We start from the raw sequence: 17771 nt of genomic DNA, 5'->3' as shown, positions 1-17771 counted from the left end.
GTCTCAGAAATGAACCGCTTGAAAGGGGAGGAAAATGGTGAGTGGAATGTTCAAGAAAATTTAAAATGGTTGTGTTCTGACAGGCTCACTTGAAGTTACCCAGTAGATCAAGTGCAGTATTTGGCCACTAAGCTGGGCAGCACTTTAATTATAAAGTCTGGTAAGATGGGGCCATGCTGAGAAGATATCTCCATCTCCCCACTCCACCCAGTTGTTGCTTGTATTGCTGCTGGTATGCCCTCAACAGCAGTGTTAAGTGTTCAGCGTGAACATCAGACATTTCAAAATATTTAAGATCACCTGCTTCCTCTTAGTAGCTTCAGATCAGGAGCATCTGCCATCCTGGGGGATGGTAGCACTAGCTGAGGGCACCTGAGAGAGTCTCTGCCTTGCCATGTCAGCTGCAGCAAGAAAAAGACATCCAGAATATTTAAAATCATATCTATTTAAAAACAAGAAAGCAATAGCCTGTATGTTTATAGCCAGATGCAAGTACGAAGGTTATGGGATAACTCCTGTGGCTGTATGGTTTCAGAAGACTCTTTTTAATCACTAGCCAATCTTTAGCCTGATAAAATTTTTAAAAGATATATTTTATTTTCTTCTAAAGAGATAAATACATAAAACATCAGAAACATCAAATAGTTATAATCCGAGATGACAGACATTAATTGAATCAGTCAAGTAGTTAGTGCCATCAAAGTAGCACTTTGTCAATATGATTGCAAGAGTCAAATTAAAGTCCTTCTGTGTCCCCTCCCAGGGATCTGTCAATTCTTCGTTCACCGAACCAGAGCTGATAAAAGTCTAAAACTTTATATTTCAGTCCTCAAAGGTAGGACCACATGTATTGGTACAAAGAATGTTAAACCTTCCTTGAGCGACTCTTCTGTCTAGTACAGTGGAGCATACAGACAGGGAAGCAGAACTGTCCTGTCAAACAGTTTTCGGTTATTTTGGGGTTTTCCATTAACTCCTTCTCTGAAGGAACACATATGAAGCACACCTTTACAGTTTATGTAGCAATAACAGGGAATGTTCTTATAAATTACCCTGAGAAAACTCTAAATGAGTGACATGGCAACAAAATAAAACTTCATTTACACTTTCTTAGTTTGCTTGGAGTGGTTTTGCATTTTTCTGCCTTTCTTGAATCCAGGAAGTCTTTTTCTTGCTGTTGTCTGGTTATTTCCATCCAACAGAAATAGACTAGGGGGTACTGGTTGACAGCTGGCTGAATAGGAGCCAGCAGTATGCCCAGGTGGCCAAGAAGGGCAATGGCATCCTGGATTGTATCAAGAATAATGTGGCCAACAGGACCAGGACAGTGATTGTCACCCTATACTCGGCACTGGTGAAGCCACACCTCGAATCCTGGTTTCAGATTTGGGACCCTCACTCTAAGGCAGATACTGGGGTGCTGGAGCAAGCCCAGAGAAAAGCAATGGAGCTGGTGAAGGGTCTTGGAGCACAAGTCTGGAGCAGCTGAGGGAGCTGGGGTTGTTTAGCTTGGAGAAAAGGAGACTCAAGAAGGATCTTATTGCCCTCTACCATTCCCTGAAAGGAGGCTGTAGTGAGGTGGAGGTCAACCTTTTCTCCCAGGTAATAAGTGACAGGACAAGAGGAAATAGTCTCAAATAGTACCAAGGGAGATTAAAATTGGGTATTAGGGAAAACTTCTCCACTGAAGGGGTTATCGAGCACTGGAACAGGCTGCCCCAGGAAGTGGCAGTTACCATCCCTGGAGGTATTTATAAAGACATTTGGGACATGGTTTAGTTGGTGTAGTTGGCAGCGTTAGTTTAGCAGTTGGACTTGATGATCTTAAAGGTCTTTTCCACTCTAAATGATTCTGTGATTATCTTTCAGCTCTGCATTCAGTTCTCAAGAATTTCACAGTCTTTCACTTAAACAGAAAGTAGTGCCATTGGTTAGTCTTAATTTCTTGATCTTGTAACACTCAACAGTCTGTATCTTCTGCTGTTCCGTCTTTAATGACCTGCAGAAATCCGTAATGTCATTTATTCTGTAAATTATACAACATCTACTTTGTGTGCTTGTTTTTCTTGCTTCTCTTCATGCTATATACTCATTTCCTATAATCATACACAATCCTTTTTCTGAAATTAATTGTGATAGCCATCATATTTTGATGCCCTTAAAACACACCATTCTTTTGAATATATTCATGTCATGTCACTAATAGGAATGATTAGAAGAAATTAAAGTGTCACAAAAAGTCACATGCACAGAAATCTTTAAATCCTGCATTTCTCCCCTATCTCTTTTCATTCTTATGCAAGATTTGTGATGCTGATATCATACTTGCTGTACTACTGTACCGATAAACTGTACTACTTGCTTATTTCAACCCAGATGCATCGAAAGTCAATATTAGCATAGAATTTCTGCTTTAAAATACTTAAAGAGGGAGACTCCTGTTGTTACAAGTTAGAGTTGTTGGGTTTTTTTCAATTTTATTGATGTTTTCCCCAACAGAAAAATATTGTCTGTTTCCTAGATGATCAAACAGCAACCTTTCTGATATTTCTTTAGCACTTAGGGCCAAAAAATGCCAGACTACAGCATTTCAAAAATCCCTTAATTCTTCCTCAAAAGGAAATGAAGCAAAGTACTAATAACTGTGCTTGAAAATGGAGTAGCTGAGTAGCCACATGTTGTTTGGTGAAAGCTGGTTAAAGTTGTTTCAAAGGGGTTAAGAAGTGGTTAAAGCTGTGCAGATGAACCAACACAATTACTTAAGTGCTCTGATAATGAAGGATGGGAAACCATGATTATTTTTTTTTCCTCATTTAAACCAAAATACTAAAACTCAGTGTTGTGACAAATAGAAAGTGTTTGTCTGTATAACTTAAGACAACTGAGTACCCTGTACATTGAACTTCAATGTTTTTCCTTATTCCAACTGTTTTTTAGCATGCAATGATGCTTCCTGTCCTCACCCACCATGTCCGCTACCATCAGTGTCTGATGCATTTGGACAAATTGATAGGCTACACTTTTCGAGACAGGTGTTTGCTGCAGGTGAGATCTTAAAAAAACCAAACAACTGCTTGATGGTTTGTCTTTATAATATTCCTGAGTTCATCCTTAACCCTGCCTGCTGTACAAACTTGAGAAATGTGCTGCATTGCTACAGTTTGCATGTACCTGATTATTTCCACTGCAGATCTTTCAAAAGTTTCAGTTTTCCCAAGAGACTTCTAAATAGAAATGTCTGTTGGGCATGCAGATACACACCTACCTTTGCTACCGTGGTAATTCTGGACTTGTTTGTAATGTGTAGAACGACAAAAAGATGCTTACTGAAAAGACTGTCAAGTATGTATTATTTCCGTCTAAGTTATTTTTTTAGATATTGATGGAAAATACAGTGTTGTTCTGCAGATGAGTGTATGTGCCCTGCTACTTCTTTTTATAGTCTGTTCTTGCAAAAAAGAATAATTAAAGTGTTGCCTTTTTGGTTTTCATTCATAGCTAGTGAAGAGAAATTTGCAAATTTCTGTTCGGCTTTTGATTTCTGCAAGTACATGATGAAATTTTTGCATTAACAAGCAGGAGTAAGAACTGGAGAGGAGAGTTTCTTATTTGTTTTAAATGCATCCATGTCACATAACCAGTCTTTTATGTTAGTGCATATTTGGAATTGATCACCTCTCAGACTGATGCTTGTCATGGTTGCTCCTTTCCTCTTAGACTTTTTCTGAAGTTAGTGAAGACAAACGGGGACTTCTCTTCGGGATTTCTCCTGAAATAAGCATCATCTCTCTCCACTAACTGAACTAAGTTCAAACATGGCAGTTTCTGTGTATATCTAGAGACTTTACTGCCAAATTAATTTAAGCAGAGGTTTACAGAGATATTTTTTCTTGTAGCTTTTCTGTTTTCTTTAAGTTGTTTTCCAGACCTTTCCTACTGAAAGTTGCATCAAACACTGAGCATCTTCTAGGGTTTGGTTGTTGCCAGGCTGCCTTTTTTTTTAATGTGAAAGATAAAAATGCAGTGATGGAAATGTTCAAAATGTTGAGACCAAACACACAAACCAAAAAGCAAATTCTAGTTGAAAAGAGATGAAAGCATAAAAATCAAGTGTGTAAGCATTAGTCATGTTTGGTTATAACAAATGTGCTTTTTCATACTTGATCCCTGCACAGATATATTTAAAACCTACAAACATTTTCCAGAAGAGGAAGAACTTTAAGAAATATATATATAGCATCAGTAACCTAATTAAGCATAGGCAATGTTAGTTGTATAGTTTTGCATTGATTTTTACCTGCTTTATCATAGTATATTCTTTGTAAAGTACAGACAGGAAAAAAAAAAGATTACACTAATTTATCTATTCAGAGAAGCTGTAATGTGCCATCCAGTTCAGATGGAACAGAATTTGAGAATGTGCAATTACAGCAAACTTACTAATATTAACAGGGAATTAAGAAGGACTTAGAGGAAGTTCTTATTGTTGATTAAATCTAATTTTACTCTCTAAGTCTTATGTTTAGAAAACAACAGAGAACGCTTGAATGAATTACTAAATGTCTTTGCTCATAGTCTGCAGCACCAGTCCTGCAAGTATGTCAGAAGTAACTTCCTACAGCTTGAATTTGCCAGTGTATCTCTTTTTTATATACAAGTTTTGTGTTCACATACTTTTATACATGAAGAACATTTTGAGCTGTGTATGTGTAAAGAAGGAGAAAAGGTGTGAGTTTGCAGGTGGAGTTCTGAGAGAAAGCTGAAGTTCTATTTACTGCTGCCATTTTTGTAGTGGTGGTGTCAGCAGCAGAGTAAGCTTTCGATAATGCAAATGTAAAACAGAATGCTGCCATTGCTCTTTACTTCCAACTGAATAGTGAGCCCTGTATAGTCATGAGGGAAAGAGTTCTTCTGTGAATAATTGTGCCAGGAGTAATATACTTGTTGTTTGATTTTTTTGAACTAGGAAAGCATTATAGATACTTTAATAATGCAAATGTGGATGGTTGAGAAGCTCTTTTAATTGCTTGTATTTTTGATATGAATATTTATACTTCAATGTTAGAGTGAATATATGTTTAAATAAGCAAATATATTGAAATCAGGTCAGCAAAGCTGGTAAGCAAAAGTCTTAGGGCAAATTGACAGTTCATGCTTTTTCTCTTCTCAACTAATTTTTCTTTAAAGAAAAAAAAGTGTTGAAAGTTAATTAGTTAAACTGATGATTGGGTAGAAATGTTGCTTCTTTCTGAGATCTGAAATAGTACATCCTACATTTAAATTGCTGGAACCAAGGTACTGATTGACTACATCACTCTGTAACCTTTCTTCAGACTGAAAAATAATAATTAGTAGCTGTCGTTCTTAGATGTTGTTTTTCTTCCATTTGCAAAAATACATCTAAGACTTTTTTTTTCCTGTATGTGTTACACTATAGCTTGCCATGACTCATCCAAGCCATCACTTAAATTTTGGAATGAATCCAGATCATGCCAGAAATTCCTTATCCAACTGTGGGATTCGACAGCCAAAGTATGGAGATAGAAAAGTTCACCATATACACATGAGAAAAAAAGGTATGCTGTTACACCACTAACATTTTTCATTTACTTCACACTTAATCAGTATGAACACCCTTTGTCCATTAGCATTTTGTTGGCCATTGTTCTTTTGAGAGATCCCTTCAGTGAAGGATTTCAATGGTTGTACACAGACATCAGTGAGATCTTTCTAAAAGACTGGATTTTGCAAATAATTCAGCAGATAAAGAGCTGAGAAAAAGCAAGGATAATAAATGGGATGATGTATTTTCTTTGATTTTTGGCAAGTATTGTTTTCCTAATTTGTTGGTCAACGTGGTGAGCAAACTGGAGGATATTTTGTAAAAATGTCTTATTAATGTGAACATGTGGTCTGTCTGCTGCAGAATATTCCTTACCCCTTAAAAGTATATTCAGTTGTAATGAAGTACATTGTTTATTGTTTATGTAATATTTGGAATGTCTTTTTCATGCAAAGGTGGTATTTTTACCTGGCTCTCTGAATGCAAAAATACAATAGCGTTGTAATGGGACTGTGGTCACTTAGGCAGAAAGCATCTATAAGGATTATATTTGCTGTAATAAACCCTGTGAATAACAGGATGATCTTCTGTACAGCAATTACAAAATAACATTTTGAGTAATTATTTTCTATGTGTATGCAAATTGAATTAGTGGCTGTTTATTTAATAGTGCATTGTTTATATTTCTAGGGATAAACACCCTGATAAACATTATGTCCCGTTTGGGACAGGATGATCCAGCTCCTTCCAGGTAATGAAAATAGTTGTTTGCAGGTAGGAAAGCTGTTGCAGAGAGAGATATTTAATAGAAACAACCAACTTACTGTCAGCAACAGCTTTGGCAAATAGTAGAAATGAAAAGTAATTTTGAATTGACTTTTATATTATGAAGATGTGCTGAACCTCCATTAGCAGTGACATACTAAATGTTTGGTCATGCCTGCAGAAAACTCCTGAGGAAGGTTTAAACAGATAATGTTATCATTTTTGTTGATCCCTGAAATGAGGAGGACTAAAAGGCTACCTTGATGCTTTCTGCAGAATAAAAAATAAGATTTGTTGTTGTTATCATTGCTATAAATTGGATTCTCCATCATGTTTTCTCAGAGTAGTACCTTCCTGGCCTGGAACCTTGTTAACACGAGTGTGATGCTGAACATGGGCTTCACTGATTTACTGGTCTAATTTTGACAGGTGGAAAAATCGTTGATGTTGTAATGCAATAATCCTTAAATGACCACTAAGAATTCTGTGCAAATTAATAATATTTAAGATGTTGTTTATAGCCACAGGCATCATATTAAGATAAAGTTGAATAAACCCAACCCACAGGGCTAATGTAAGAAGCCGTTGCATGTGAAATCTCCTAAATGCATGAACTAAATGGCTGAGTGTATTTTAGTTAACTAGTGCTGTGCCTTTTAAGAGTCATAATTTTAGAGAAATCTCTGAAATAAGAGAAGTTGAATTTTGCATAAATAGTAGTTGCATTGTTCCCCAAATGCTGTTTCAGCTAGACCATGCCCTTTTCTTTTCGAGCTTATTTCAGCCCTTTTAACATAACATGAGATAAGGCTAAATTGCATTAATTCTTGTGAAATAACACACAAATATAAAGTCCCACTTCTGAGTGACCTGTGTTTTCTGCTATGTTGCTACACGGAGGAATTGTAGATTTGCTCATACATTGTTTTACCCAGCAGAGGTACTTGAATTCTTTCAGCCCATAACAAAAGCCTGCTATTTCAGAAATTACACTAACTGTAAAATTGTTGGGGGAGTGCTAATTACAATAAAAGCTGCCAAACACTTGAGAAGGATCTTCTGGATTAAAAAAATAAATAAATACATTCCTATGGCAATGGCCTTGATTCTGTTACTATCACACCTCAAGTCAAAAACGGTGCTGCTTACATGCTTTGATGTATAGATCAGAAATTTGTATATATTCGAAGACAGACTGGCATTCTTTTTCAGCTGTTGTGTCCTGTTAGTCCTTTGTTAATATAAGCAGGCAAAGAGCTTGGAGGAAATGAAACTTAATGCAAGACAAAAGCAAATCAGGAGCAATGATAGAAGAGAACACGGGAAATATAAGATTCTACTAGCTTTTAATGGCGTCTTTGGATGCATCTTCTTATACAGCCATTTTCTTTTTTTGAGCTTACAGGAAACGAGGCATTTAAAGGTGCTATGAAAACTAAAAGTACTCACTGCCTCATAGCTCTGCCACACCAACAATCTGTTGCAGTCTTCCCACCCTGCAGGTGTTGATGTTAATTAGGTACAGCTGCCTAGTTGCATCCACAAGGTTGAGGACAGGGTGTTTGTTTCAATCCCCCGGTGCTCTCTGATGGACAAAGAAACCTGACCTCAGGGCCAGTCAGTGGTACTGTTTCTTTCTCCATTTGTGAAGCTCTCACAATAGCTCAGAATGGAACTTAGGGAAATTTCAAAGGTGGTGATGTCAGTCCCGAGTTTCATGATTCATATAGTTGTTACTCTGTTTTGGAAAGGACTGTAACCTGGAGAGGGTGGGGGAGGCTGCCAGAATGACTGTCATGGCTAATTAGCAATCAACTCTGATTTTTTCTATTTTAATTGTATTGTGAAAATAACCAGCACGTGTTACTAGCTGATAGTAAACCATAAAATGTCTTTTTCAGGATTAACCACAATGAGCGTTTAGAATTTCTGGGAGATGCTGTGGTGGAGTTCTTAACAAGGTATCATACTGTTGGGTTTATTAAGCTTTTCAGTGTCTACTTTATGACTGTGTATGTTTTCAGTCCTGCCTGATATTTAGACCTGCACATCTGCACACAACTCTCTTGAAAATTCCTTCAGTGCTGATGATAAAACAAGAAAGATTACAAAATTAAAAGCTAGACTTTATGTTTCATGGAGTGTGATTTTAAGTTGTTTTGGGTTAGAGATTATTCAGCTACAGACAAGTTGAACTTTGTACCCTTTTTAAAAAAGAGATATTTTTCTTAGCATGCCATTTTGTTTCCATAGATCCTTTTTCTCTAGTTGCGAGGGAGAAACATTTATTGGTAATATTGAATGTGTTCTTTTATTTCTAGTTATTAGGGCTGTAGCTTCCATAAAATCTGTATGTAAATAAAATAGTTGAGCACAAATGTCATTTATTTAGAAGTAATGAAAAAAGCCAGAGTTCGTCAGAGGTTGCTTCAGTTCTGGGTTCTGGTCTGAGTATTCTGAAATCAGTTAATAATACAGGGATATTACCTGTTATCTCCATTGGTCTATCTTACCTGAGTAGCAGAGGCAGGCATATAGGTTGCACTAAATAAAGATTATAATCCATTTTCAGCTGCTTTGTTCTACTGTTTTTAATAGGGGAGTAGTCTTGTTTACTAGTGAACTGCTCTTTAAGCCAGGTGGTTATTTGAACTACAAAACTGCGTTTGTTACCTCTATTCTCTGCTAGCCTCTACTAGCCATTAGCTATGTGATATTAAAAGCTATTAGCCTGTAAAGGTCTCCACTGCCCTTAATACTCATGGCCTTTTTCCTCTTACAACAGTACAGGCTGATAAAATGGAAGACTTGCTGATTAAAATGTCTTGCATTTTTCATTGTCATTGTTCATCAACCATCAGTTCACTTTCTGAGCTAACTTTTGTCTCTATTCAGAAAAAAATGAGCTCCATTTCAGTTCCATAGAGCATGTAAGCACCTATTTAAGTCAGGTTTTTTTTTTCTATCTCTTTTGGCTTTAGGTGTCTGCTGTTGTGAATTATGATGCTTGATTAGGTTGTCTCTAAGTTTTATAGCAGTTTTTGTCCTTGAATAATCTTTTTCCATCTGCATTTTTCTCCCTGTGTACCAAGTTAATAAAATATTGTAATAATTAGTGCCATACACTGCTTTAATTGTGGGATGTTGAAAGCCCGCTATGTGTTAACTTTTTTTCAACGTGGGTTAGATAGTCTTATATGAAGGTGTTCAAAATCATTGATTCATTATTCAGGTCTTGATTGGATCACTGAATTACTTGTTTTGTTTCAGTTCTATGAATTACCTTACTTGCATGATGAGAAATACCATTAAAAGTTGCTGAAAGCCTGTGATTTTTACTCTTTTTTCCTCTGTGGCATTAATGACTTCACACATTTCATAAATACGAGTTGTTGAGTTCTGTTCTTTGTCTCCATTATCATCTCGTAAAAGTACTCTAAAAAACTTATACTGGTCTGTCCTGAATTAGCAGCATCACTGAAAGCACTGACCTGCAGCGTGGAGTTTCTCAAGTCTGAGGGGTTCCCTTCTGCTTTACTCCTCAGCATCCTCTAGGTGTCAGCCTTGCTGAACCCACTGTTGCTGATAGATAGAAACCTCAGATGAGGGAACTGGAGGTCATGGCAGGGATTTAGATATTATGTGCTGCCCAGTAGAGACACAGCACTCTTCCACCCCTCCTGGCAGTGCTAACCCATCAAATAGCATTGGGCATTGTTTCTTCACCTTACTTCAGGGTGAATTTCCACCTTGGGAAGGAACTCATTTTATCAGCTAGGGTCTGAGGGAAAGTCACAGTTGTCTAGAGGTATATGTGGTTCATCTTTAATCAAATGCTGACAGGATCTGATTTGTTTTTTGTTTTGCCAGTGTCCACTTATACTACCTGTTTCCCACTCTGGAGGAAGGAGGATTAGCTACGTACCGCACTGCCATCGTACAGAACCAACACCTGGCCATGCTGGCTAAGGTACAGTTTTATGTGTCTCTGTATTTGACACCCGTGTGTAGAATACTATTGGTGTGTGGATTGCTTCTTGAGGGATATGTCTGCTTTAAACTTCAGTTTCTTTACTGTGTTTTGAGCACAAGATTTGGGATACAGGAACTCTTTTCAGTTTGAAAGTAGATTTTAAAGATAAAGTAGGATTTAGTGTTTTCTCCAAAGCATGTTTTGCAGGCAGAAGGGTAAGTTTTTAGCTTATGTTGAAGGTATGTCTATATTTACCTTTAATTTGCATAGGTGATGAAGCTGATAGTGGAAATTTTGTGAAGAAAAAGAAACAAACTCAATGTTTATAAAAGGACTTTCTGATAGAATATGTAGGGAGAACATGGCAGCAGGTGGTAGAGAAAATGGGGGGAAAAATCATTGTATCTGCTCCGTAACCTATGCAGTTATTTTCAGATTCACTGTGAACTGTCAAAACGAAATATGTTAGAAATGCTTTTGGAGAAGAGTTCTGTTATCTCCTGGGAAAAGTTGAGATGCCTCAGAATTTTATTTCATTTAATTCTGTGAATGACAGAACTTCTTACATTTCTATATGATACTGAGGTGTGGTACTATCATATAGAAAGTCTCTATTCATAGATAGGTATTCCCTTATTCATTCTTGATTTTGTTAGCTTTTTTTTTTTCTAAACAGACTTACTGATGTAATTGGTTAAGCTACACATGCGCACACACGTCCACTTTGTACTACTGATAGATTTCAAGCTGCTCTTTTAATCTTCCCTGTCTGTAATCACACAGTAACTTAAACAAGCATATCTGATCTTGAGATTTTGCCAAAAAAAAAGCTTGATTTCTAACATCATCTTTTTGCTCAGCTCTCAGGAGAGGCATAGGCTAGGGAGGGAACACAGTCATTTTTACCCAAAACTTTCTTTACTGATTTAGGTAAGCATTGAATCATTTCAAGTCAGGGTTTTGTTTACAAATGTGGTATTGAGGTGCCTGACATTCGAATTCATGATACTATTTTTAAACCTGCATCAGGAAAGCTCATATATTCTTAAGGTCTGTTCACAGCCTTTACCACTGTACATGGACAATTTTTAAAAATTTTTATTGCAACATTTTAAAAATTGTAATTATATTAGATACAACTGTAGATATTAGATATCTGCATATACCAAATTTTCCAACTTACCCTTTGTTCATCTCATGTGTCTTACATGATGTTCCTGGTTTCATCCACTGCAGTGTCATGTTGCATTCAGTTTACTTAATATAATTCTCAGCTTCTCAACTTCTCTTGAGCTTGTGGATGCCATTTTAATTGAGGATCAAACAGTTTCTGTAACTTTTAAGGGACATTGTAGCAGAAATTTTAAAAAGAATCTAAAATGGATTGTGGTCAAAAAATGAGAAGCAAAAACCTATGCAAAAAAAGCTGTATGCAAGATCTGAAAATGAATGAAAGACATTGGAGGTGGGGGAGACACACCAACACACAAACAATACCGTCAACATGAACAAATTATATAAGAAGTTTAAATTTTATATAAGGCAGTTATTACTCTACTCTTATGTTGACTCTACAGAACGCTTACCATGCATTGTAAGGTGTGATGGAACATTGTAAGGGGTAATTCACGGTATTCTGGAGCAGTGAATTGTGGAAAACTCTTTTTTCCAACTGAAACACATCTACACAATGCACCTCAAACAACTTAGTCTCCAACTTTACCTCTTAAATATAATCCAAGAGGATGAAGTTGAAAGTTAATGAGAAATTAATCAGTAGAAACTTACACCCAGTTGGGAAGAACGTATTCTCGTACAAACTTTGCAAGATGCGCAAATCTCTGTAAAACTCCCAATAATGGTTTTGTGTCAAAAAGATGAATATGGAAAGAGAATCTAGTAGCTCTTGCTCGCATTTCTATAGCAGAATTGTCATATATTATAGAAGATATCTGACTCACTACCTGAGATTCTGACTGGCAAGGAGAACTATAGTTCAGGCAACAGATGAATATTAATGATGCACATTTGAAAGGAAGAAGGAAGCTAGGTGGCACTGTGCATTATAATATCAGCCTTCTGCTTGCAGTGCCCAGAGGCTTTTGTTACTACCACCTGTTGACAGTCTTAGAGGAAAAAGCCATATGTTCAATGGATTCTGTCTACCAGATTTCCTATTCCTCAATGTTCTTGTAGGCAAAATATTTTTCCTCAGTGTTAGCTCCTCTCCCTTTGAATGTACCTTTGGCATTTCTGAAGGCTAATCATACAAGGGGAAACTACCAGCAAGAAGCACAGCATATTGCACCATCCAGCCACTATCAGGCTATTTTTCTGTCACACTCTCAACCCTTCTCTTGAATTCATCCCTAAAACTTACCAGTAACATGTTTTGATCTGCCTTCCTTTGACAATCTGATTTGATAATTCGTAGTTTTTCCATGGTATCACACTGTAGTTGCTTGCCTTTAGTAAAATAATAGGAAGTTTTCTCATTTGAGCCTATGTTTGAACTGAAACTATGGAGAAAAGGTCCATAGTTCCCTCACAGTTCAAACCTAGTTGCTGCATGATAACAGTGTGATTGAAACTTTAGTGGTTTTAACTATTTTCTTGTATTCTGCAGAAGCTGGAACTAGAACGATTTATGCTTTATGCTCATGGTCCAGACCTTTGCAGGGAATCAGATCTCCGTCATGCCATGGCCAACTGCTTTGAAGCCCTAATAGGTAAAGCGTGTGTGTGCAGACAGTTATGTTTTATGTGTGTCTATGTGCCATGTTGGCTGTGATGGAGGAGATGTGAGTCTGTTGAGTAGTGCTAGTATGAGTAGGCAGTGGTAAAGCTTCTTGCATCTTCTTTGTCTCTTCCCATCTCCTGCACGTATGCCACATTAAAACATGAGTGTGTAGTATTACAATGAAAATCTCACCTTCTGTATCCTGCCTCCCACACACTGAAGATGGAGCTGTTTCATACTGTTGCGGCGCAGCACTTGAGTCTGCCACTGCCGAACTTCACCTCTCATGCCCACCATGGCCTACCACCTGCCCCTGCTCTGAGGGGAGCAGTTCAGTCACCGTGGCCTGGCAGAAGAAGGGCAGGTTCACTGCTTCCAAAAGTATTTGAACAGACCCGCAACCTCAGCCCTGAATTTTAAACTGCAGCTTGCCTTCTGAATGCAGAAGGCACTCCCAATCAAGTCACCAACCTACTTCCTCTGTGCCCTGCTAGCCTTCCGTGAATTAAATATGACATTTGCCAAGTAAATATTTTTTAGTCTTTGCATTTTCCTTACAAATAAAAAGCACGGCAACATGCCATAGCTGGTGTAATAAAGCTACCAAAACCCAGTAGCTGAGGGTGAAGAACAGTTGTGTCAAATTTGTGGTTGGAGACTAATATGCTTATTAGTGAGTGGCTGCACTAGTCAATAGATTTATGCTGGAGAAGAAATCAGGACCTGACCACAGTTACCGAATAAAGAAGCAGTAAGGCAGAAGTCTCACTGGCTACATCTACACAAGCTCTGTTTTAAATAGCATATTTTTATGAACTTGTTTGAGTACACAAACACAAAGCAAGCTAAATCTCACTGGTTTGACTTCATATTCATCCAAATGTACTGTACAGGATATTAGCTATGGACATGGTTTAGCCCTGATCCAGGTCTTTATGTACTACACAAGCTCCTAAAGCATTTTGTCCTGCTTTGAAAAATAGATCATAGTTGGCCTAGATGTCAACAGTTCTGTGCATTCTGCCTTGGGCCAGATTGTGTTTCCTCTTATCAAGAAATAAGAGTTTTCTTTTTAACTCTATTTTGCTTTCCATGAATGCTTTGATCTTTAATTTAAAAATAAAAAACAAACAGAAGAGGAACACTAGATATGTATCTGTGTCTTTGTTCGTAGGCTTCAGCTTGTCTAGGATATAGTGATGAGAATTATTTGGCAAGCATTGAGATGTGCTGAGAGAGCAGGCTTGCTGTTTAACTTCCAATACAAAGTTATTCGGAAAGGTAATTGAGCAATAAGGTTTTGCTAGGGCCATAGCTAAAATCTGGGAGCTTATTAAGGGGTTATAAAAGTATATGTGGGGTCTGGAGCTCCTGCTTGAGACTCTTTTACAAAGTCTGGTGCTTATTCCCTGTGACAAAAATAAAAATGAGAAGTATAAGCAGGCTGCCTAGGACATGTTTGAAATTCTGTGCTCTCATAATATACCTCTGCAAGATAGTCTTGTAAACCCCAAACTGTTCTCCAAAGAGTCCAAAGAAAGTAGTTGACCTAGTGAGGAAATAAAAGGAAGGAGGGAGGGAAAGACAGCACGGCAGTCTTCCTGTGTGTGGGAACATGGACTCCTTTTCTCTGCGTTCTTGAGATAACTGTATTCCATTTGCTTTTATGCAGATGTGCTTACAAGAACAAGTTGGAGATTTTTAGAAACCCTCCTGTAAAGCCTATCGAAGGACAAAATGTTGATACTGAATTTATGAAGTGCTTGTGCAGATACAGAGTGTATGGAGTATACCCAGTAGTATAACATGATAGCACAAGTTTTGCAGAGCTTGTTACTGACAGGCATGTGGAGGGGGCTAGTGAGGGCTGTATGGGAAGTTTAAAATAAATAAATAAATAAATACCATACTCTCCAAAAACTGAGAGATGCAAAGGTGCAGTTTCCAATGTATTGTTGTATCACAGTGTCTTATTGTAATACTGGGAAGGCCTTGAGGTTTGTAATATTCCTGATACATCATTTATATGCAGAATATAATATTGCTGGAAGTACAGAATAAATGCAGTTATTTGCTAGCTGTTGAAACGTATTTCATGGGTTTCCCTATGTGCATATATTGTATAGTTAGCTGTTTACTGGAAAGTACTTTTAGAAATGTATTGCTTCTGGGCTAGTTTGTTTAAACTTTGCTCTTTGGATGTATCATTTTCTATCACTGATATAATTATTTCAGGTTTTTCTGTGCATTTTATGACAATTGATTTATGTTGGTGTTTAACGTGCTTTAAATTGCTCCAAAATAGGTATTGCTACAGAAAGCATGCTTTTAAAAATAAATGTGTTGAAGATGAAGAAGGCAAAGATCTTTGACTTTCCTGTGCTTAGTAATTTTCTAAATACTAATTGCATTATTGACCTTTGGCATATCGGTCCCCTCATGTAGGAGCTGTTTATCTAGAGGGGAGCCTAGAAGAAGCAAAGCAATTATTTGGACGTTTGCTCTTCAATGAAAAGGTATTTATATGATTTGATTTCTATTTTAAAAATAACTTAAGACATGCTTTCTTGTCCATTGTTTTACTTGAGGATCACAAATGAACTGGAATACTACATGTGTTGTGCGTAGTTCCTGAAGATTGAATATAATATAATGTGTTTAGGACAGCAAACTCTACTGGTTCGCACAAAAAAATTATGGTGTTTCCTCTGGTGTGCTGCAAGTTGAATGGCTGAAGTAGGGAAGAGTGAGTGGCATGGGAAACCTACAGGCTTCAATTCAAAGGGCTGCTCTAACAACAGAAATAGGTGCGGTGGATCCAGGTGGCAGGCTTTGAGGAATGGTGCACATGTAGAGCAACTATTCCTGTTTCATCAGTTACATCATCCCACCCCTAAAAGCTTGGGGAAAAAAAAAGAGGGCGTTTCATCCAGCATCTACCCAATTGCATAATTCAAGTCTGATCTGTTCTTGCATACTGTATCTTAGATGATTTTTAGTGCAAATATATACCATATAATGGTGAAGGAAAATACATACTGCTGAGGACAACGTGTGGCAGCGGTGAGCGAATGAACTGTACAGAATTCCCCTTCCTCTGAGTCTGAAATGACAAAGCTTATTAGAAATAGAAGTATTTTGAAGCTTATTGTAACTCAATGTTTATTTCCTGCTCAGTGGCTGTAGTGAAGGAAGCCTATATGAAATAGAAAATAAGTGGGGTTTTTTTTCTTTTTCAGTCCTTGCCCTTGTTGAAATCAAACTTGATACTAAGGAGTACTTGCAAATAAAGTTAGTCCTGAGGCTTAAACAAATCTTTTTCTTCCTTTAACTATGTTTTATATGTTTCAAGAATTTTTCCACCTCTTTGTCACAAGCTAATTGGGAGAACTACAGGCAGTTTGAACAGCAAATACACGATTTTAAAAATTAGTTTGCCAGCACTATTGAATTTGCAATAAGCAGAGTCAGCATCTGAAATAGTTCAGTATTTCAAGTAATGACATTTTATTTAGTACTGTGGAATTTGTTAAATGACTCCCTTGAGCATTAAAGACATCTCTCAATGTTTGCAGGACCTGCGGGATGTATGGCTTAATTATCCACTACACCCACTTCAAGTAAGTGTATCCCTTTCTATAATAAATTTTATAGCTCTCTTTTATTTTTAGGGATGCTTTTCTGTAGGTTTCCATTATGATGACATCTCAGAAATTGTGCTAAAAAATAGCCAAAGGAATATATATGTTTGCCTTTGTGTTTGGTTTGAGATATGGGGGGTTTGTGTGTTTTTTTTAATAAATTAGTCTCTATCTCTGAGGATTAATCATTCGCTTTTCCTTGACTCACATTTGTTATATAACTGTGCCTATAAAATAAATCCAGTGAGAGATAACATTTTGGCAGCTTCTTGTTCGTCTTCTCGAAGCTGAGGAAAAAGGGTGCAAACACTATCTATGTACATATTTTCTTAACCTGAAATTAGGACTGAAACCTTAATAGTAGGAAGGCACATTAGTTGAGTGGAATAAGAGTTTTAGTTTGATTCTGTTTTGATGTGTGTGTGTGTGTGTGTTTGTGTGTGTGCAATGATATTATGGTTGTTTCAGTGATGCCAGTAACTTTAATACCAAGTAAGCACTGAAATTGTGAAGGTGTCTGAAGGCTAACTTACTCTCCATATATCGAAGGATACAACTTCACAAGTTGTCAGTTTATGAGGCTGGAAGTTGGGACTATGGCTTCCTAGTCCTTTTTCCATGACTGAATTTTGGGGCAGACCTAAAGCAAGTCTCAGAGCCTCTTTGCACTGTAGCTCCTTGTCTTCATTGGAAACAGGAGTGTGCAGGGATGCTGCAAGAACAGTAATGGGTGCATAGCCAGAATCTTCAGCAACAAATCAGCAACAAATGTGTTTTTTACAGCCATCTCTTTCTGAGTGTAAATAGAAAAAACTCTTAATGGGAAGATAAGCTTTTGAGATTCAGCAACGGCTATCCTGCATGGTGGCATGAACTCCCAAGAAGATTTTTCTTACTGTGAATTCCTTTCTTTTCTCTTACTTTGTTTTAACCTTTTAGTCTCTGCTTTCACAAAGACTTAGAAATTGGAGACAGTCAGTGTATGAAGCTTCTAATTTCTCGCTACCACCTTAAGTTGTGTGATGAAAATTTTCTTCCATGTCCCAAAAACCATCCTAGGTGGTTTTGCCAGTAGGTGAAACACAGGCT

At 37.3% G+C, this 17771-nt stretch overlaps 1 protein-coding gene across 2 annotated transcripts in view; it reads left to right on the top strand.

The window, feature by feature from the left end:
• The window catches only part of DROSHA (drosha ribonuclease III), a 71624-nt gene that overhangs the window by 36211 nt on the left and 17642 nt on the right, over positions 1–17771 (top strand). For both annotated transcript variants that reach the window (XM_027682060.1, XM_027682070.1), the window contains 8 exons: positions 2938–3045; positions 5438–5576; positions 6254–6314; positions 8230–8289; positions 10199–10298; positions 12928–13030; positions 15487–15557; positions 16617–16661. In XM_027682060.1, the coding sequence (XP_027537861.1) occupies positions 2938–3045; positions 5438–5576; positions 6254–6314; positions 8230–8289; positions 10199–10298; positions 12928–13030; positions 15487–15557; positions 16617–16661 (687 nt within the window). The remainder of the gene's footprint in view (positions 1–2937; positions 3046–5437; positions 5577–6253; positions 6315–8229; positions 8290–10198; positions 10299–12927; positions 13031–15486; positions 15558–16616; positions 16662–17771) is intronic.

This window comes from Neopelma chrysocephalum, unplaced genomic scaffold (assembly GCF_003984885.1).
Source record: "Neopelma chrysocephalum unplaced genomic scaffold, ASM398488v2 Primary Assembly neopelma1_22b, whole genome shotgun sequence".
Classification (NCBI taxonomy): domain Eukaryota; kingdom Metazoa; phylum Chordata; class Aves; order Passeriformes; family Pipridae; genus Neopelma; species Neopelma chrysocephalum.
This window is presented reverse-complemented; position numbering and strand designations above follow the sequence as displayed.